The 22,018-nt window shown below is 39.3% G+C and overlaps 2 protein-coding genes across 3 annotated transcripts; one reads left to right on the top strand and one right to left on the bottom strand.

Moving 5' to 3' along the window:
- Positions 1-3,780: 3,780 nt before the first annotated feature.
- LOC117326304 (beta-1,3-galactosyltransferase brn-like) lies at positions 3,781-21,892 on the bottom strand. 2 transcript variants are annotated; one of them, XM_033882991.1, is made up of 2 exons: positions 21,393-21,892; positions 3,781-5,726 (listed from the first exon to the last, which is right to left on the bottom strand). In XM_033882991.1, exon 2 carries the CDS (start codon positions 5,364-5,366, stop codon positions 4,293-4,295), a length of 1,074 nt encoding a protein of 357 aa, XP_033738882.1. In that variant the 5' UTR covers positions 5,367-5,726; positions 21,393-21,892; the 3' UTR covers positions 3,781-4,292. The 2 variants fall into 2 exon arrangements, with proteins under 2 accessions (XP_033738882.1, XP_033738883.1); XM_033882992.1 differs by lacking the exon at positions 21,393-21,892 and adding an exon at positions 7,570-7,726.
- On the top strand, positions 15,955-17,081 carry LOC117326595 (serine/arginine-rich splicing factor SR45-like). The gene is made up of 2 exons (XM_033883353.1): positions 15,955-16,491; positions 16,914-17,081. Exons 1-2 carry the CDS (start codon positions 15,955-15,957, stop codon positions 17,079-17,081), a joined length of 705 nt encoding a protein of 234 aa, XP_033739244.1.
- Positions 21,893-22,018: the final 126 nt, after the last annotated feature.

The following is a 22,018-nucleotide window of genomic DNA, read 5'->3' as shown; positions in this document are numbered from 1 at the left end:
GAGGATTACTTTATATAGAGGATTACTTTATAGAGAGGTATCTTTTATATAGAGGTATCCTTTATATAGAGGTATCCTTTATAGAGAGGTATCCTTTATAGAGAGGATTACTTTATAGAGAGGATTACTTTATAGAGAGGTATCCTTTATAGAGAGGATTACTTTATATAGAGGATTACTTTATAGAGAGGTATCCTTTATATAGAGGATTACTTTATAGAGAAGTATCCTTTATATAGAGCATTACTTTATAGAGAGGTATCCTTTATATACAGGATTACTTTATATAGATAATTACTTTATATAGAGGTATCCTTTATAGAGAGGTATCCTTTATATAGAGGATTACTTTATAGAGAGGTATCCTTTATATAGAGGATTACTTTATAGAGAGGATTACTTTATAGAGAGGATTACTTTATAGAGAGGATTACTTTATAGAGAGGATTACTTTATATAGAGGATTACTTTATAGAGAGGTATCCTTTATAGAGAGGATTATTTTATAGAGAGGTATCCTTTATATAGAGGTATCCTTTATATAGAGGTATCCTTTATAGAGGTGTATCCTTTATAGAGAGGTATCCTTTATATAGAGGATTAATTTATATAGAGGATTACTTTATATAGAGGATTACTTTATATAGAGGATTACTTTATATAGAGGATTACTTTATACAGAGGATTACTTTATAGAGAGGTATCCTTTATATAGAGGATTACTTTATATAGAGGTATCCTTTATATAGAGGATTACTTTGTTTAACGAGTTATATCCTTTATAAAGAAAGAACCTAGCGTGAATCATGTTTGATTATAGTATACATTATTATATATAGATTTGTTATATTTAAATAGCGACAAATTCATAATAAACATGGCAGACAGATCCCTAATCTTTATTACTTTTCTAGATTAACATGTGTTACAAAAGATCAATATTACAAAACAGTATACATGACAATCGGGGTGATACTGTAAATAACTTATATTTCGCGTGGGATTTATTTTCGTGTTAAGACGCGAGGAGAGTCAATCGTGAATTCAAATCCTTCGTCACCATGTTTACGAAAATAAGACCTTTGGATGACGGCAAAACTATCGGTTACCGATACAGGAATCTTGCAGAGTCAATGACTATGATATCTTATCATTCGCGAAGTAAAAGTAATTTCTAGTTCAATTCATGCGAAATCATATATTCGCGAATATATCTGAATAGATAAGTTTGCGAAAAAAAAGCGAAATGTAAGTGATTTACAGTTGATTAGTATTACATAATGATTACAGTATAGCTTACACATAACCTGAATCAATGCTTATATCTCACTGTAGATATGAGTTATACAGTCATTGCCTTTTGACGAGGTCGAGGCATTATTTTATTAACCTTGAAAGAAATATGAACCAATTAATGAAATACATTGTATGTAATAAAAAGGGAGAGAAACATGAATGCGGGATTTGCTGTTTCCATCTAGCTGTAGATATATATTTAAATGTCATATTAATCTAAGATAATAGAAGTACAAAACATGTAAATGCTACAGGGACAGTTTACGAATGTAATTCTCCATACATCACATCCAATGTTGTAGCTTTGAACGTTAAGATGAACAAAAGAGAACTTCTTCCAGTTGAAATTTTGAATGCTCAGAGCCGGAAGAATAAATGCTTATAATTTGGACGAAGTGGTCAAGGAATTAACTATAGGTTACCGTAATGAAGAAACAAAACCAAAATACATAAACATGATAGCAGTGACATATTGATTTTACAGAAAACTAACAAAAAGTAATTGGTACAAAAATGTAAAAACTATTTGCTCGAGTGAGGTTTCTTGTATGCAATATTTTCAGAGTGAGGACAAAGCAAAATATTAATACCACAATACACATGTATTTAACACCATCATAATATGAACACATTGCAGCCAGTACTTCAAATAAACCAAGCGAGAGTTTACAGGTGTTACTACATGAAAAATCATAGAATAGGCACCCCGACACAGCTACACTCCCTTACACATTCATGTACACACACATTTCATATGAGTGTATCCTAACGCGCTCAAACAATAATTCAGAAAATATTCAATAAGACTTTGTAATAACAGTAAGAGTATAATTATATTCGAAGCACATCTTAAGCTTCGTAACATTGTATTTCGTGCTACATGAATTCATGGGCACAAGGTGTAAATTATCATTTAAAGAATTGACGAATAAAGGAATTATATTATGCTGCTGTAACATTCGAATGGTATAACTCTACCTGAAATGGAGGTGAGGTAAGGAAAGATAGAAATGTAAGTACTACCGAAGGCACAATATTTTATGTACAGTGCAATCTTTCCAAACCGGATTCTGTCCAATCCGGATATTTGCCAAAACCGGCCAAATAATTTCGTCCCAAAATATCCCTTCTTTATTCATAGTTAATAAACTCTGCATATTCCAGACGCTGTTTATTCTCACCGGGTGATACCGGCAGTTACGAATCCGACGGGGAGTATATACAAATCCGACGGGGAGTATCTACCCGAAGGGCGTAAGGACATGGCTGGGGTATGTTTTGTAGTGATACATGGCATTTTAACATACTATCGGGAATATGATGATACCCACGGAATTCTACGCTATTTCCTTTATACATATCAGTAATTCGTTAATCTCATAAACTTACCGTGTTTGGTTGATGCTCAATATTATCCGGCTACCCTACTGTCAAACAACGAATTTGCTATGATTTTTGTCAAAAATACCCAATAATCGCGATCAAAACACGATGGACAGAGTTTTGGCATTAACCATTGCCTACAATAAACTATCAGTAATCAACAACTTGTTTTGATTACAGCTATAAAGTACCTTAATTAGCAAATTATAATGGCACCCACATTTCCGACGTAGTAACCTCAAGAATTAGTGAGGTGTTATCTTAACCTTCCAATTTTTCAATTCTAGGAAAACGAACCAGAGGTCCTAGGCTATGATGTTCCAGTTCATCAACTTTCAGACGGAGATCCTGATTTTCTCTATGAATTTACACGTGAAAAGGAGCCACCGCTTTCATGACAATATAACTGGTGTCGTCCGACAGTGTAGCCTTGTTAACTAAAGCCACGCGGGTAATATCATGACAGACAGACAGACAGACAGACAGACAGACAGACAGAGCAACACAAGGCTGAGGAACATTGGTAACATTTGTAACGGCATAGACATCGGCATAGCCATATTAGCAGGCTTGGTTTGGTTTGGTTTATTTTGTTTAACGTCCTATTAACATCTAAGGTCATTTAAGGACGGCCTCCCGTGCGTGCGAAATGTATGCGTGTGATGAGTGCGTATGTGTGTTTTGGGAGGCTGTGGTATGTTTGTGTTAAGTCTCCTTGTGATAGGCCGGATCTTTTGCCGATTTAGAGTGCTACCTCACTGAAGCATACTGCCGAAGACACCCAGCAGCACACCCCACCCGGTCACATTATACTGACAACGGGCGAACCAGTCGTCCCACTCCTAATTTGCTGAGCGCTAAGCAGGAGCAGCAACTACAATTTTTAAAGACTCTGGTATGTCTCGGCCAGGGGACAGAACCCAAAGCCTTCCTCACAGGGGCAAACGCTCAACTAAGGCCAAAAGTAGGCATCATAGCACCAGAGTTAGGAAAACTAGAAGAAACAGGAGGAAGGTGTCTCGAAGACACTCGAAGTCCTGATGGCTGGGAAAAGTGCACCTTTTGGGAAATACTCACGGACAAATCAACAAAAGACATTGGTAAATTGTTGTTTAAAATCTATATTACAAGCTTCAATGTCAACTTCGGAAAACAAGGCACGTTGTCATTAAAATTCAAAATGATTTTGTCCTTTTTCAAATGAGACCAAATTATACTCGTATTTCGTACAACTGTAATTAATGTACTTGTGCAAAGCATTCAAAGCATACTACACTATACAGCAGTTATAAATTGTATCAATACCCTTCGTGCTTTAACATACACAGCAGACATTGTTTGACATAAAAGGCAGTTATCTGCCTATATACTTTGCATTCAAACTGGACAGTTAGCCTTTGATAGACTACCTCGCCCAGTTTTATCAACATTCTCTAGCATTATTTCTTATAAGTAAAAAATACAGAAATTACTTAGCTAAGATATTAATCAATTAATGTTTAACTTGGTTGAGTATGAGTTAAGGGCTTTAATGAGTTTAGGAAAGCTAGTGAAACCGGGCCAGACCGATGTTATTGAAACCAGAGGAGGTGAGCAAAAGCAGTTCTTACACGTTAATTCTGGCTTAAAATGCTACAATTTGTCGTATGTGGATGTATGTGGAAAGCCCACGCGGCCCGTAGCTTATTTGGGTTTTCATACCCATGAGAGACTAACGCAGTTTCGAATTTGTCGTCATTGCAGGATACAGCGGGCGAGATGTGAATTCCCGAATGATTAATCGGCTTAACACCAAGTTTATAAGCAACAATTGCTAGAAAAACATCATCAAACTTAAACTGTTTTGTAAACGGAATAGCAATTTTCAGTCTTTTAGCGAAGTCCATTGACATGATTACCGCCCCTCCGCTGACAAAATTTGGGTACTTTTCGAAAGAATAATTTCCAATGGACATAAACCATTTATCTTCTGGGCACCTCTGTGGTTCCGGAAACCCTACCTTACCAACAAAGAGAGACCGATAGATCTCGTGTGGCAATCCATGTAGGTAATCTAGAATGTGATCAGTTGCAACATAAAGATCGTCATCCGCAAGCATTACGAACTTGGCTGTAGGGCAATATTTGACACACCAGTTGATGCCTCCTGTTGTTTTGTATGCACTGTGGTAGTAATCATCAACATAAGTCATTTCTAGGATATCATGATGCATCTCTTCCTCATGTGAAAGACGGTCATATATTGTTTCATTCATTGTTTTTGCAAGCAAAAACACATGTCTGATTATATCGTATTCAAAGTACAGCTTATTAGCCCATGTTTCTCGAATCACTTGTCGTTGATCGAAGTTTCCAGGTGCTGATTTGACCATAAACAATAGAAATATATTTTCCGTTGAATCACAAATATTTTCAATCGGCTTCTTGTACGAAAATGGAAACTCATTGATAGGATCAACATCTGCCGTACCCTTGTTGGTAATATCTTCCTCTAATTTCTTGAAGTCGATGTCCAAAGGGTAATGAAACAGTCGGAAAGGAAGCAATTTCCTTATTGAATGTTCTTGCAAGAAATTAAGACAGTAAATATTCCTTCGATTTTCCTCAGCAGTAAACCGAATATAAAAAAGATATACAACAAACAATATAACCAGCACTCTCCAATATCTAACATGTCGGAATCGCATGACGATATTTAACTGTATGGCCGCTTGAAATACAATTCTTTTTGTTACTCTGCAAAGAACAGCGATCACACTGCTAGTAAAAACTTCTTAAAGACACGTAAGTCTTGATAATGAATACTGTCGGTAAACAATGGAAAATGAAAATGCATCGCTCTTCTATTTTCCTTTTTTTTCTTTGTCAATCAAATACGTCCATGTCCCTTCAATCATTCTGTTTCTCAAGCGTCATAGAGAACTATAGTCGACGGAGTCTTTCGAGTTATTACTGACTAAATGACGTATCGCGAGGAGTTCAGAAAGGTTTTAATAGGCCGAATACTTTCCTCGTTACGAATGGTTAATTCTCAGCAACCAATGAGCCTGAAATAAAGCAAGGAAAAGACAATTATTAATAAACGTTAGTAACGATATATCATATTTTAAAAAAGCTTGATATCGCTTCAAAAATGATAAAAATTCAAATGTAGTAAAGCACTGGAACACTTCCATGACTCAATATGAGTCACACCGCTTCCTGCCAGAAACGCCATGATGAAAATGGCATTTGTCACATATTCTATAACGGTCCTGTACGGCAGTATCACAAATCCATTGCATCATATGTAGTTTACCACGAAGCATTTTTTCAAATTGTTAGATTGTCAACCGGAACAAATTTCGTGCATATATAAATTCACTTCTAGCCGTAATTTGCGTACGACTCCGTAAATATTGTAGTTGAAAATTCAGCTTGAGTAGTTTGATTTTACAAAAAAAAAAAAAAAGAAAAAACATGGTGTGAACTTATTCGTTGAAAACATAGAGACCCGTAGATATTTGGTAGTTGCTAGACAGCTCAATTTTAAGATTGTTAATTCAATGTGTAAGATTTTGATTGGGACCAGAGGAGCTTGTAGGGGAGGATGCGTTAAGGTGTACCGTTCAATGATTGGGTATGTACACACGACCGGAGAAATGATTAGGTTTGTGTGGATGGGTGTAAACACGTAGTATCTCTAATTTTTCATCATTCATTCATGAAACGATAAAATCATCTCGCGATTTAGGTGTCATTTATTGTCTAATAAATCACTTGCCTATCTAGTAAGTCTGTATTGTGATAATGACATCTAAATATAATTATTATATCAATAATGCAATTTCAGTCAGACGCCCGAGCAATCTATTATTGCTATATATTCTCTACATCGTCACATCACTTATCAGGTAAGCAAATGAAAAAAATATGAAATGTCATTTAACACAGGCGAGAAGTAAACATATCCACGTGTTTTCAGATGGCGTCCCAGTGGTCACCCTATATAAATCTATACCAATAGCCATTTACATATTTCGTAATCGGAAGGTGTAAAAAAAAAAAGAGAGAACAATGTCGAACGAAGCAACACACTTCACAACTTTTACATAGGGTACTGGAATAAGATAAACTTTTATTTTTAGTTTGGTTTCTTTTTGTTTAACTTCCTATTAACAGCCAGGGTCATTTAAGGACGTGCCAGGTTTGGAAGTGGAGGAAAGGCGGAGTACCCGGATTAAAACACCGGCCTACGGTCATTACCAGGCAACTGCCCAACGTGGGATTCGAATTCTTGACCCAGAGGTGGAGGGTGAGTGATAAAATGTCGGGACAGACACCTTGACCACTCGGCCCTCGCGACCCCATGAAACAAATAAACCTCTAAATGTATAGTCAGGGAGAGGAATTTGAGAAACAAAAACCAGCAGTTATTCATGCTGAAAAAGACACGACGCTAGGGCACAATGCAGATGATTGTCAAATTCTATATCATTCCGCAATTATCGATAAGAACTGCAAAGTAATTGCATTATAGTAGTTGGTAATATCTACACTTTCGAAACATACCGAATCTTCTATAACATAATCTTATACATTATATGTACCTTCTGAATATTGATTCTTTATATGAATATACCAAGCGAACCACTATGAACAGGTCTCGCACAAACCTCAAGTGGGGTATATAACCCCAACTGACGTATATTACCTCAACTGGAGTATACACATATACCCCTATTGGTGTTATTACAAGGTTATTTCCGTACAGTATACAAAGCGTGCATAATCGAGACACTAGGCCCCTTTCGCATGAAAGGCCTTGTCACCTTTTCCCGCCGAACATGCTGCACGTTTTACAGAATTGTGAACTTTGTCTCGAAAATCATGTTTAAGTTGTAAAATTACCTGCATTTTCACCAATACACGTCAATAAAAGCCCTGGAAACTCCATTTGTCGTTCATTTCTGGTCCCGAAACACCACACATCGACAGTTTCAACCAAGTAAGTGTAAAACAAAAACGGGCTGTTACGTCCGGGTATGTAATTTCATCTTAAAAGTATGGTCGCCTATAACTGACGTATCACATGTGAATTATATCACGTAAACAAAGTACTTAAAAATTATTTTCTGAAATCAGACACACACTTCTATCAATTATTCTAAATAAGTAAACCATATTATGACAGTGAATAATAAGAATAGAAAACAAAAAAAATATATACAAATATATTTATTCACCTGAAAGACTTTTGACAATATTACACAAAAATAATTGATATATTGCAAGACATGACTAGGCAGGTTCTACAAATTAACAACATTAAAAAAACCACTGAAGACAAAAAACGTTCTTGTGGAGATACTTGTCCATTAACTACATTTAAAAACATAAAGCCCTACTTTAATATTTTTTTCAGCAGGATGAAACCAAAATGTAGCTGTAGAAAACATACGGAATTCGTTCCTCAGGACGACGATTCTAACAAAATCTTTAAAATCTCTGCCAACAAATTTCGAAAATGTGTTGTTCGGGCATTGATTACGGAACAATGTCTGTGTAAAACTCAACATATTTGTGTATGTTGTGTGCAAAACATTCTGAGTTACACTTTGTAAAACCCATCAATGAAAACGATTACATTTATCATCAGGTGCATTTAACCAAAGTGGTGGAAATGATTGAAAACAATGTTGTGCCGGAGAATGACATGATTAAATTAATTAACACAGTTGCACAGTTCCTCAGCTCCAAGGTTGTTTTGGACGCCTCATTATCAAAAGAACAGTATAAAGACGATAGTTTCTTGAAAAAACTATGATCCCGAAACATGGCTTTTGAAGCAGAACAAAAAACGATGTTGAAGAGAGGTAATGTTCGGTAACCAACGCTCACATATATATCAACACAATGATTAGAAATAAAAAAAAAATGGTAGTTTTAAGTACCGGCAAATTTTGTTTTAGTAAAAGTTAGAAAACACGATGTGTGGTCCTTGCTGTTTACTGTAGGAAAGCACCCAAATTGCATACCCGGACTTGATAGCCCGCTTTTGTTTTACACTTACTTGATCGTCAGTAACTTCCGGCTTAACATGCTCGGCATTATATGGTTTAAGCTTGACTGGTAAATGACGGTGTTTTAAAAAAATGACATGTTATATAGGCCTAGTACTAGAACGCACGCAGCACAAATAAATAAGAACGGTATCGCTAAGTGTTTTGCGATACATTTAAAGTAAATATTACAATGGATGCAATTTAGAATTAATCATCATGTCTTAGCTACAAACACTTATTTGAAATCAACATGGATTAGAAATAACAGAGCAGAAAATATTATAATACTAAATATGAAGCACTATATTTATTGTCAAAAGTGTTTAGGTAAAGCTCTTTACTTACCCACTCCAATTAGTAACCTTAAAACTTCATATAACATCGAAAGATACTTAGTAAAAAAATGTGACAAGGAAGCTACTTTTATTGAGAATTTCAGTGCTTACCATTCAGCTTTTAGAAAATAAATATAACCATTACAATAAGGTAGTGTCTTTCATTATGAAATAGATTTCAATCTACCAACGTAATTAATTTATATATTTTTTCAATTTGCTTGTGTTTTTGTTGGACTCGTTTCTTTTCCATTAAATGTTTTATTAGCAATAGTCAGTTATTTTTTTGTCATCCTTTCAGAAATTGCCTTTGCTTTCGTCGGAAATCTCATTCCTTCTTCTCTTCTTCCTTTTATGTTTCCTTTCTCTCTTATCTTTGTATTTCCTTTTCTAAATCAGCTTCTACTTTTTATCCAAACTATCCCCCAATCCCATTTTTCAATTGGCTCCAGTCAATATATTCATTGGTTGATTGTTTTCAACTCTACTACTGTAAACTATACTGCCCAATAATTAAGAATGTAATAGTAGATTATTAGTAGATTTAAAATACACCAAAAATGTATGAGTATTCATAAAAATTGATTACATGTACGTAATTAAGAGAGTATTGATGTATATGTTTGTCTGGAACTAATAATAAAAAAAAACATGCTCGGCGGACAATGGTGACAAGTCCTTTCATGCGAAACGGGCCTAGTGTCTCGATTATGCACGCTTTGTATACTGTACGGAAATAACCTTGTAATAGCACCAATTGGGGTATATGTGTATACTCCAGTTGAGGTAATATACGTCAGTTGGGGTTATATACCCCACTTGAGGTTTGTGCGAGACCTGATGAATATAGCATGAAAACATTGTTTCACTTGCTGATTTCCTACACAATACTTCACTTAAATAATGTTACGCCAGAGAAAATAGTCCCAGTGTTATTTTGTAAATTGTGTTTTCTTTGCAATCTATTTACATAAATCTAATTTAACATGAATTATTGTATTTGATGTTTTTTGTTTTAAATAAAAATATTAAAATAGCCATCTCTTCGTTTTATTCCAATATAAATATATGAATTGAATTGATTGGTTTTTTTTTCATTTTCATTGCGGCTATGAACAGCAGTAGCTATCTAAAAATCCTCCGAGGCGTGCATCAAAATAGATATGTAGCGTGGAAATATATTTCACGCTTATGTTTATTAAATTAGAAATGTAGGTTAATTGTATTATTGTTTAGGGTAATATAGTAGTGGGCTATGTATATGTATTACATAGGGTGTGTATAGGGTCTATATATGTATGTGTATATACGGGGCAGCAGGGAGCTAGTTTTCCTTATAAGGAGTTGTTTACGTTCTGTAGCATCATGGAGCTGTGTATTAGGGCCCAACTTGATTGACAGGTTGCATAAGGCCCTAGCAAATTAAGTAACAGGTTCCTATTTATAACTAGTGTTTGACCAATCAGAGAGAGTGAGGAGCGAGCTGTAAGTAGGTCGGAGGAGCGAGAGGAGCAGGTCTTAACCAATCAGCGCGAGTGAGGAGCGACAGAGGAGCCAAATCTAGGTCGGAGGAGCAGATGTTAGCCAATGAAAATGCAGTATGAAAGTGATCTATAAGGGGTGAAAGTGACGAAAACAAGGAGATAAAGTTTTACTTTGGGAAATACTCCACGCAACTTGTGATAAGATATTGATACTTGGATTTAACTTACACTTTTATGGGATTTACTAAGTATGTTATTCTCACTATGGAATACATAATACTACTGGAAGTTATCACCCGTGGATATTATGTGAAACAGTGTATATTCGATGCGAAGTGTGTACATGTGTACGTCTGAATGGGATTTATGTGAACCTAATGTATGATATGTTGAACTTCATAGATGTGTAAATAAAATTATGTGAACTTTAGTCTGGTGTCATAGTTGTCCCTGCCGTAGTCAGCTTCCATCTCGAACTTTTATTAATAGCGTCTCGTGTATACCCGAGCGGAACGCTACAGATATTGCTTTTCATGGACGCAAAGAAAATGAAAAAGAAATTACACGTTCCTCGGATGATATGGTAATACATAATATTCATAGCCGCAATACAAATTATGTTCATGTTTTTCAAATAAGCTATCTTGCTTGAGAATCATATTTTACACCAAAATTGATAATTTTGTATATATTGTAAGGAAATGGGTTGGTATAAGATATATGAGTAATATTAGCTTTCGCCTAGGCTTATACGAATCACTAACAGGTATCCGACGTAGCAGAACTTAGGTAAAAGTTACCCTTACACTGTAACCGAGTAAACAACACACATTGAGGGAGATTGGGAAGAGGTGTGATCCAGCGGTGGACGGCATGTCGGCGACCGCCATATAGGTAGAGGCGGGGTAGGGGAAAGGAGGTGGTTTTATAAGGGTTACTCGTTGTTGCACATATTTCAATGATAATACGCATGAAAGGTATAGCAAAACAAAGAGTTGTAAAATTGACTGTACAAGGTATTGAAGAATTTACAGAAATGTTTAAGGGAGAGAATGGAGACCGCTCAGGGAGAAAGGAGTAACACCGCTAAGGATGAAAGGAATAACACCGCTAAGGATGAAAGGAGTAACACCGCTTAGGGAGAAAGGAGTAACACCGCTCAGGGAGAAAGGAGTAACACCGCTCAGGGAGAAAGGAATAACACCGCTCAGGGAGAAAGGAATAACACCGCTAAGGATGAAAGGAATAACACCGCTAAGGATGAAAGGAATAACACCGCTCAGGGAGAAAGGAATAACACCGCTAAGGATGAAAGGAGTAACACCGCTAAGGATGAAAGGAGTAACACCGCTAAGGATGAAAGGAGTAACACCGCTCAGGGAGAAAGGAGTAACACCGCTAAGGATGAAAGGAGTAACACCGCTCAGGGAGAAAGGAATAACACCGCTCAGGGAGAAAGGAATAACACCGCTAAGGATGAAAGGAGTAACACCGCTAAGGATGAAAGGAGTAACACCGCTCAGGGAGAAAGGAATAACACCGCTTAGGGAGAAAGGAATAACACCGCTAAGGATGAAAGGAATAACACCGCTCAGGGAGAAAGGAGTAACACCGCTCAGGGAGAAAGGAATAACACCGCTAAGGATGAAAGGAGTAACACCGCTAAGGATGAAAGGAGTAACACCGCTAAGGGAGAAAGGAATAACACCGCTAAGGATGAAAGGAGTAACACCGCTAAGGATCAAAGGAGTAACACCGCTAAGGATGAAAGGAGTAACACCGCTAAGGATGAAAGGAGTAACACCGCTAAGGATGAAAGGAGTAACACCGCTTAGGGTGAAAGGAGTAACACCGCTTAGGGAGAAAGGAATAACACCGCTCAGGGAGAAAGGAGTAACACCGCTAAGGATGAAAGGAATAACACCGCTCAGGGAGAAAGGAGTAACACCGCTAAGGATGAAAGGAATAACACCGCTAAGGATGAAAGGAATAACACCGCTAAGGATGAAAGGAGTAACACCGCTAAGGATGAAAGGAATAACACCGCTAAGGATGAAAGGAATAACACCGCTCAGGGAGAAAGGAATAACACCGCTCAGGATGAAAGGAATAACACCGCTCAGGATGAAAGGAGTAACACCGCTAAGGATGAAAGGAGTAACACCGCTCAGGGAGAAAGGAGTAACACCGCTAAGGATGAAAGGAGTAACACCGCTAAGGATGAAAGGAGTAACACCGCTCAGGGAGAAAGGAATAACACCGCTCAGGGAGAAAGGAATAACACCGCTAAGGATGAAAGGAGTAACACCGCTAAGGATGAAAGGAGTAACACCGCTCAGGGAGAAAGGAATAACACCGCTTAGGGAGAAAGGAATAACACCGCTAAGGATGAAAGGAATAACACCGCTCAGGGAGAAAGGAGTAACACCGCTCAGGGAGAAAGGAATAACACCGCTAAGGATGAAAGGAGTAACACCGCTAAGGATGAAAGGAGTAACACCGCTAAGGGAGAAAGGAATAACACCGCTAAGGATGAAAGGAGTAACACTGCTAAGGATCAAAGGAGTAACACCGCTAAGGATGAAAGGAGTAACACCGCTAAGGATGAAAGGAGTAACACCGCTAAGGATGAAAGGAGTAACACCGCTTAGGGTGAAAGGAGTAACACCGCTTAGGGAGAAAGGAATAACACCGCTCAGGGAGAAAGGAGTAACACCGCTAAGGATGAAAGGAATAACACCGCTAAGGATGAAAGGAGTAACACCGCTAAGGATGAAAGGAATAACACCGCTCAGGGAGAAAGGAGTAACACCGCTAAGGATGAAAGGAATAACACCGCTAAGGATGAAAGGAATAACACCGCTAAGGATGAAAGGAGTAACACCGCTAAGGATGAAAGGAATAACACCGCTAAGGATGAAAGGAATAACACCGCTCAGGGAGAAAGGAATAACACCGCTCAGGATGAAAGGAATAACACCGCTCAGGATGAAAGGAGTAACACCGCTAAGGATGAAAGGAATAACACCGCTCAGGGAGAAAGGAGTAACACCGCTTAGGGAGAAAGGAGTAACACCGCTAAGGATGAAAGGAGTAACACCGCTAAGGATGAAAGGAATAACACCGCTCAGGGAGAAAGGAATAACACCGCTAAGGGTGAAAGGAATAACACCGCTTAGGGTGAAAGGAATAACACCGCTAAGGATGAAAGGAGTAACACCGCTCAGGGAGAAAGGAGTAACACCGCTAAGGATGAAAGGAATAACACCGCTAAGGGTGAAAGGAATAACACCGCTAAGGGTGAAAGGAGTAACACCGCTCAGGGAGAAAGGAATAACACCGCTTAGGGTGAAAGGAATAACACCGCTAAGGATGAAAGGAGTAACACCGCTCAGGGAGAAAGGAGTAACACCGCTAAGGATGAAAGGAATAACACCGCTAAGGGTGAAAGGAATAACACCGCTAAGGGTGAAAGGAGTAACACCGCTTAGGGAGAAAGGAGTAACACCGCTTAGGGTGAAAGGAGTAACAAAGCTTAGGGTGAAAGGAGTAACACCGCTTAGGGAGAAAGGAGTAACACCGCTAAGGGTGAAAGGAGTAACACCGCTCAGGGAGAAAGGAGTAACACCGCTCAGGGAGAAAGGAGTAACACCGCTAAGGGTGAAAGGAGTAACACCGCTAAGGATGAAAGGAGTAACACCGCTAAGGGTGAAAGGAGTAACACCGCTCAGGGAGAAAGGAGTAACACCGCTAAGGATGAAAGGAATAACACCGCTTAGGGTGAAAGGAGTAACACCGCTAAGGATGAAAGGAGTAACACCGCTAAGGATGAAAGGAGTAACACCGCTCAGGGAGAAAGGAGTAACACCGCTAAGGATGAAAGGAGTAACACCGCTAAGGATGAAAGGAGTAACACCGCTCAGGGAGAAAGGAATAACACCGCTCAGGGAGAAAGGAATAACACCGCTAAGGATGAAAGGAGTAACACCGCTAAGGATGAAAGGAGTAACACCGCTCAGGGAGAAAGGAATAACACCGCTTAGGGAGAAAGGAATTACACCGCTAAGGATGAAAGGAATAACACCGCTCAGGGAGAAAGGAGTAACACCGCTCAGGGAGAAAGGAATAACACCGCTCAGGGAGAAAGGAGTAACACCGCTAAGGATGAAAGGAATAACACCGCTTAGGGAGAAAGGAATAACACCGCTTAGGGTGAAAGGAGTAACACCGCTCAGGATGAAAGGAATAACACCGCTCAGGGAGAAAGGAGTAACACCGCTTAGGGAGAAAGGAGTAACACCGCTAAGGATGAAAGGAGTAACACCGCTAAGGATGAAAGGAATAACACCGCTAAGGATGAAAGGAATAACACCGCTAAGGATGAAAGGAGTAACACCGCTAAGGATGAAAGGAATAACACCGCTAAGGATGAAAGGAATAACACCGCTCAGGGAGAAAGGAATAACACCGCTCAGGATGAAAGGAATAACACCGCTCAGGATGAAAGGAGTAACACCGCTAAGGATGAAAGGAATAACACCGCTCAGGGAGAAAGGAGTAACACCGCTTAGGGAGAAAGGAGTAACACCGCTAAGGATGAAAGGAGTAACACCGCTAAGGATGAAAGGAATAACACCGCTCAGGGAGAAAGGAATAACACCGCTAAGGGTGAAAGGAATAACACCGCTTAGGGTGAAAGGAATAACACCGCTAAGGATGAAAGGAGTAACACCGCTCAGGGAGAAAGGAGTAACACCGCTAAGGATGAAAGGAATAACACCGCTAAGGGTGAAAGGAATAACACCGCTAAGGGTGAAAGGAGTAACACCGCTCAGGGAGAAAGGAATAACACCGCTTAGGGTGAAAGGAATAACACCGCTAAGGATGAAAGGAGTAACACCGCTCAGGGAGAAAGGAGTAACACCGCTAAGGATGAAAGGAATAACACCGCTAAGGGTGAAAGGAATAACACCGCTAAGGGTGAAAGGAGTAACACCGCTTAGGGAGAAAGGAGTAACACCGCTTAGGGTGAAAGGAGTAACAAAGCTTAGGGTGAAAGGAGTAACACCGCTTAGGGAGAAAGGAGTAACACCGCTAAGGGTGAAAGGAGTAACACCGCTCAGGGAGAAAGGAGTAACACCGCTCAGGGAGAAAGGAGTAACACCGCTAAGGGTGAAAGGAGTAACACCGCTAAGGATGAAAGGAGTAACACCGCTAAGGGTGAAAGGAGTAACACCGCTCAGGGAGAAAGGAGTAACACCGCTAAGGATGAAAGGAATAACACCGCTTAGGGTGAAAGGAGTAACACCGCTAAGGATGAAAGGAGTAACACCGCTAAGGATGAAAGGAGTAACACCGCTCAGGGAGAAAGGAGTAACACCGCTAAGGATGAAAGGAGTAACACCGCTAAGGATGAAAGGAGTAACACCGCTCAGGGAGAAAGGAATAACACCGCTCAGGGAGAAAGGAATAACACCGCTAAGGATGAAAGGAGTAACACCGCTAAGGATGAAAGGAGTAACACCGCTCAGGGAGAAAGGAATAACACCGCTTAGGGAGAAAGGAATTACACCGCTAAGGATGAAAGGAATAACACCGCTCAGGGAGAAAGGAGTAACACCGCTCAGGGAGAAAGGAATAACACCGCTCAGGGAGAAAGGAGTAACACCGCTAAGGATGAAAGGAATAACACCGCTTAGGGAGAAAGGAATAACACCGCTTAGGGTGAAAGGAGTAACACCGCTCAGGGAGAAAGGAGTAACACCGCTCAGGGAGAAAGGAATAACACCGCTCAGGGAGAAAGGAGTAACACCGCTTAGGGAGAAAGGAGTAACACCGCTCAGGGAGAAAGGAGTAACACCGCTCAGGGAGAAAGGAATAACACCGCTTAGGGAGAAAGGAATAACACCGCTCAGGGAGAAAGGAATAACACCGCTTAGGGAGAAAGGAGTAACACCGCTCAGGGAGAAAGGAGTAACACCGCTAAGGATGAAAGGAGTAACACCGCCCAGGGAGAAAGGAATAACACCGCTTAGGGAGAAAGGAATAACACCGCTCAGGGAGAAAGGAGTAACACCGCTTAGGGTGAAAGGAGTAACACCGCTCAGGGAGAAAGGAATAACACCGCTCAGGGAGAAAGGAGTAACACCGCTAAGGATGAAAGGAGTAACACCGCTAAGGATGAAAGGAGTAACACCGCTCAGGGAGAAAGGAATAACACCGCTTAGGGTGAAAGGAATAACACCGCTAAGGATGAAAGGAATAACACCGCTAAGGATGAAAGGAATAACACCGCTAAGGGTGAAAGGAATAACACCGCTTAGGGTGAAAGGAATAACACCGCTAAGGGTGAAAGGAATAACACCGCTTAGGGTGAAAGGAATAACACCGCTAAGGATGAAAGGAGTAACACCGCTCAGGGAGAAAGGAGTAACACCGCTAAGGATGAAAGGAATAACACCGCTAAGGGTGAAAGGAATAACACCGCTAAGGGTGAAAGGAGTAACACCGCTCAGGGAGAAAGGAATAACACCGCTTAGGGTGAAAGGAATAACACCGCTAAGGATGAAAGGAGTAACACCGCTCAGGGAGAAAGGAGTAACACCGCTAAGGATGAAAGGAATAACACCGCTCAGGGAGAAAGGAGTAACACCGCTTAGGGAGAAAGGAGTAACACCGCTAAGGGTGAAAGGAGTAACACCGCTAAGGATGAAAGGAGTAACACCGCTTAGTGTGAAAGGAGTAACACCGCTTAGGGAGAAAGGAGTAACACCGCTTAGGGTGAAAGGAGTAACAAAGCTTAGGGTGAAAGGAGTAACAAAGCTTAGGGTGAAAGGAATAACACCGCTAAGGGTGAAAGGAGTAACACCGCTTAGGGAGAAAGGAGTAACACCGCTTAGGGTGAAAGGAGTAACACCGCTTAGGGTGAAAGGAATAACACCGCTAAGGGTGAAAGGAATAACACCGCTAAGGGTGAAAGGAGTAACACCGCTTAGGGAGAAAGGAGTAACACCGCTTAGGGTGAAAGGAGTAACAAAGCTTAGGGTGAAAGGAGTAACAAAGCTTAGGGAGAAAGGAGTAACACCGCTAAGGGTGAAAGGAGTAACACCGCTCAGGGAGAAAGGAGTAACACCGCTCAGGGAGAAAGGAGTAACACCGCTAAGGATGAAAGGAGTAACACCGCTAAGGGTGAAAGGAGTAACACCGCTCAGGGAGAAAGGAATAACACCGCTTAGGGTGAAAGGAATAACACCGCTAAGGATGAAAGGAGTAACACCGCTCAGGGAGAAAGGAGTAACACCGCTAAGGATGAAAGGAATAACACCGCTAAGGGTGAAAGGAATAACACCGCTAAGGGTGAAAGGAGTAACACCGCTTAGGGAGAAAGGAGTAACACCGCTTAGGGTGAAAGGAGTAACAAAGCTTAGGGTGAAAGGAGTAACACCGCTTAGGGAGAAAGGAGTAACACCGCTAAGGGTGAAAGGAGTAACACCGCTCAGGGAGAAAGGAGTAACACCGCTTAGGGAGAAAGGAGTAACACCGCTAAGGATGAAAGGAGTAACACCGCTAAGGGTGAAAGGAGTAACACCGCTCAGGGAGAAAGGAGTAACACCGCTAAGGATGAAAGGAATAACACCGCTTAGGGTGAAAGGAGTAACACCGCTAAGGATGAAAGGAGTAACACCGCTAAGGATGAAAGGAGTAACACCGCTCAGGGAGAAAGGAATAACACCGCTAAGGATGAAAGGAGTAACACCGCTAAGGATGAAAGGAGTAACACCGCTCAGGGAGAAAGGAGTAACACCGCTAAGGATGAAAGGAATAACACCGCTAAGGATGAAAGGAGTAACACCGCTTAGGGTGAAAAAAGAGAGACCTCTACGGGGAAAAAGAGAGACCGCTAAGTGAGAAAGAAGGGAGACCAATATGGAGAAAGAAGAGAAACTGCTAAGGTAGAAAGAAGGGAGATCTACCGCACTGTACCATGTGCAGCAGTCTCGATGGTGAACTCTCAACTATGTTGAGTTATTTTCCTTTATCACTATTTAGCTCTTTAAAAATGAGACACAGAGCCGATTTGTTAGATGTCATAGGGGAGCAGAATGACGAAATTTGACCAAAAATATCTGATGTTTTTACAAAATTTAGTCTTACAGCTGATAAGGGTCGTTGTTTAACACTCCCTACCCGTGTCGGTTTGTGTTTCTCGGGAAGCTGAGAAACGAGCCAGTCGTTGCTGCCGTAGCTGTGTCCTTTGGCAAGACTCACTTATCGCTATGGATTATGGTGGCTGATTTGTGCCATTTCGTTATTTCGCCCCGCTAATTATCGTCTTTTCTCACCGACAGAACGAATTAATGAAAAAAAGAAACGCGAAATAACTAAATTTTAAAGTCGCTGTTTAGCGACAAGAAATACTTCGCCCCGCTGTTTATCGTATTTCGCCCCGCTAACGAAATAAGGAAATGGCACATAACAGCCACCATACTGGATGGTATGCGACGGGCTTCCTGTCTGTTGTTCAGTGATGTAGTCACCAACTACTACAAGGAGAACCCGCCTCAAAACAACCTCGGCGATAAACCCAGGAGTAGCAACAACCTCTTTAAAAACATTGGTTTATGTCTCAACCAGGGAACAGAACCCTATGGGCCGGGAACTCAACTAAAGGCCATGAGATAGGCAACGTCAAGGGAGAAATTAGGAAGATGACAGTGTAGGAAAAGGAAAAAGATATTATCCCATATTTAGTCGCCTCTTACGATCATGGAATATGGGTAGCAGGTTCAATTCTTACACTGTACCTGAAGGTCAATGTTAAATGATAGCCGTATGTTGCCATTTTTATTGTATCAACAACGCTTAATATAATAAACCTCAAAATAACAGTTCAAATTTTATTCGTAGACTCGTTATTTTACGGAATCCTCTGAGGTTCAAGGTCATAAGGTCAATGGTGAAAGGCTGAATGCCAAACTGCATTTTTTTTTCTAAAAGTGAACTGACTGTATGATAATGTTATGAAGCAATGTTGTCTGATTCAATACTAAGAGTCAATTTGCACTCGTTCAAGGTCAAATAGTAAAGGATAAAGGTAAGAGATATCCCATTTCGTATCCCCTAAATGGAGACAGTATGATACATTATTGCTAAGACTAATACATAAGGATTTAATAATGTTACCATGTTAACGGTCAAGGTCGTAAAGCTCACGTGCCATATATAAGAATGACGTAAAGGAAAGTAAAAGGTCAAGGTCATATATCTGAATTATTATCATCATAAAGGTAAACATTGCATGAAAACATTATGAAGCAAAACTGTAGTGAATGTCTATATGTATACAGTATAAGGTGTGAAAAGTTGTATATGATCACTGTGCCACTGCCAATATTTAAGGAATAATTCTTGTTTTTATCGTTAACTTAAGGTAGACCGACCCTTCGGGTTTCCTCTGATAGATCTCCTTAATTTTATTTTTATTTCAATGTTAATTATGCTCATATCACAAAAAGCACATAAAAAACATATGTCACCACGTTCGTTTTACTACCAGGGCCACATAAAGATACGTATTAATTAATAGCTGAACCATATTTTTAAGGATTTTGGTAGATTTTATCTTTTCCCGATAATATTCACCTCAAGCATAAAAAGAAGTTTTGTCCTATTTATATCATCAGTATGAGAAATATCATTCATAATTATCAAAAAAGATAAGATTCTTTGGGTGGTTAACAAAATATGGCTATTTTTATACGAAAAACCTGTTATTTTTAGTGAAAAATTGATTTAAAAAAATACACATTTATTTTTTTCCTAAAAAAATGAACAGAAAAATTACCCCCCTTTTGTTTGCTTAATTAAAAATTTCATATGTATGCTTTAATAAAAAAAATAAAAATAACACCTCACCATATTACTTTTCACACTATGGCCGTTTACTTTGCTGGTACCCCAAAACTTTTGCTTCAAGTATGGCTCAAATTACCAAATTAGAGCAGTTATTTTGGAATCTGAGATTGATGAATTTTTTTGTTAAATCTTTACCATTTTCTTCCATGAATTATACTGTAATCTATTGTTACTGGTGCTTTCTTTTTTTCTAAAAGAATTTTATTTGTTTGATTTCCCAAACGCAATTAACATTTTCCGGATATTTTCCTCTTTTCCGGATGAAAATTAGAACATTACACTAACGGTCCTTCAGACGCTTGCTTCTAATACGCCATGTCAAACGAAGCGTATCGGTGATACAGAATGCCAGAACATGCACGATATGAGCTTCATTTGCAGCGCTAAACATGTTGCTCCAGTGTCGAGTGTCGAGCGTTACCTATGCGATAATGTAATTTGAATGAAGGCAAAGCCTTAGAAGAGCGCAGCTATGACAGTAATCACTCACCGTAACATGTATGACAGAATATTTCGATATTTTTCACTCGTGCTTTGCACTCGTGAAAATATCAATATTCTGTCATACTCGTGAAATATATGTTATATTAAACGGGAAACCATTCAATATCCTCTATATATTTCTCTCGTATATCAAAAACTTCATTCGTGCGATATCGATATTCTGGCATACTCCAGAAATTTGCATGATAAACAGCTGTGTATAACAATAAAACAAAAGACAAAAAAAAAAACCTCACGATTATGTTTTTAATTGTTTACAATTACGTTGTTGACAAGTCCAGAAATTTGCAAACAATGATGACCAGCGGCGTTTGAATTCGTACGTTAACCATGCACGCGATGTAACATAAGTATCCCTGTAGAATAATTGCGGGAAATCAATTTAAAAATCAATAACAAACATATAAGAAAGAGTGACGTCATTTCCTTACCTTTTCCATCTGTTCACCCTGAATGCTTCCTGTATCTGCATATTTACACATTGATACGGTCATAAGGAAGGGTTACGTTTCTGCCACCCTTCAATTCTTTTCGAGTTTATGGAAGCTGGTGATTGTTGTGATAATTAATTTCGGAAGATATAATAATAAAATCCGTGAAATACTAGCCAGATCATTAATGATATAGAGGTAGCGTCAGTAATTGTTTGGCATCACTTTCAAAGTAAAATCTTTCCACACCGCTCTATGAAGAAGGACACACTTGACCACTGTTCGCATCCGACGCAGTACATTTTGCAGGATTTTCTTGATGAAACAAAAAGTTCAAAACACCTTTTAAAAATTGTTATTAGTGCCAATTCTAAGAGATATAGTGGATACTAAAATGACTGAATGAGCCCCACAGGAACAAACCTGCGTCCAGAACTTAAATATCCCAGTCTCTGGAATCTTTTTCGTATGGCTTCATTTCCCAGACGCCGAGGCGTTTGAGTCAGATTCATCTCATAGCGACAGAATGTATATGTTTAACTTTATTTTCTTTTTGGCGTATGATCTGACTTTAAAATGTATACATTTGTTATCTACCTTCGGTAAAAATACACAATTACATAATC

Source organism: Pecten maximus, chromosome 4, assembly GCF_902652985.1.
Source record: "Pecten maximus chromosome 4, xPecMax1.1, whole genome shotgun sequence".
NCBI classification, from domain to species: Eukaryota; Metazoa; Mollusca; class Bivalvia; order Pectinida; family Pectinidae; genus Pecten; species Pecten maximus.
Note: the sequence above shows the minus strand (reverse complement) of the source record. Positions and strands in the feature narration are given on the sequence as shown.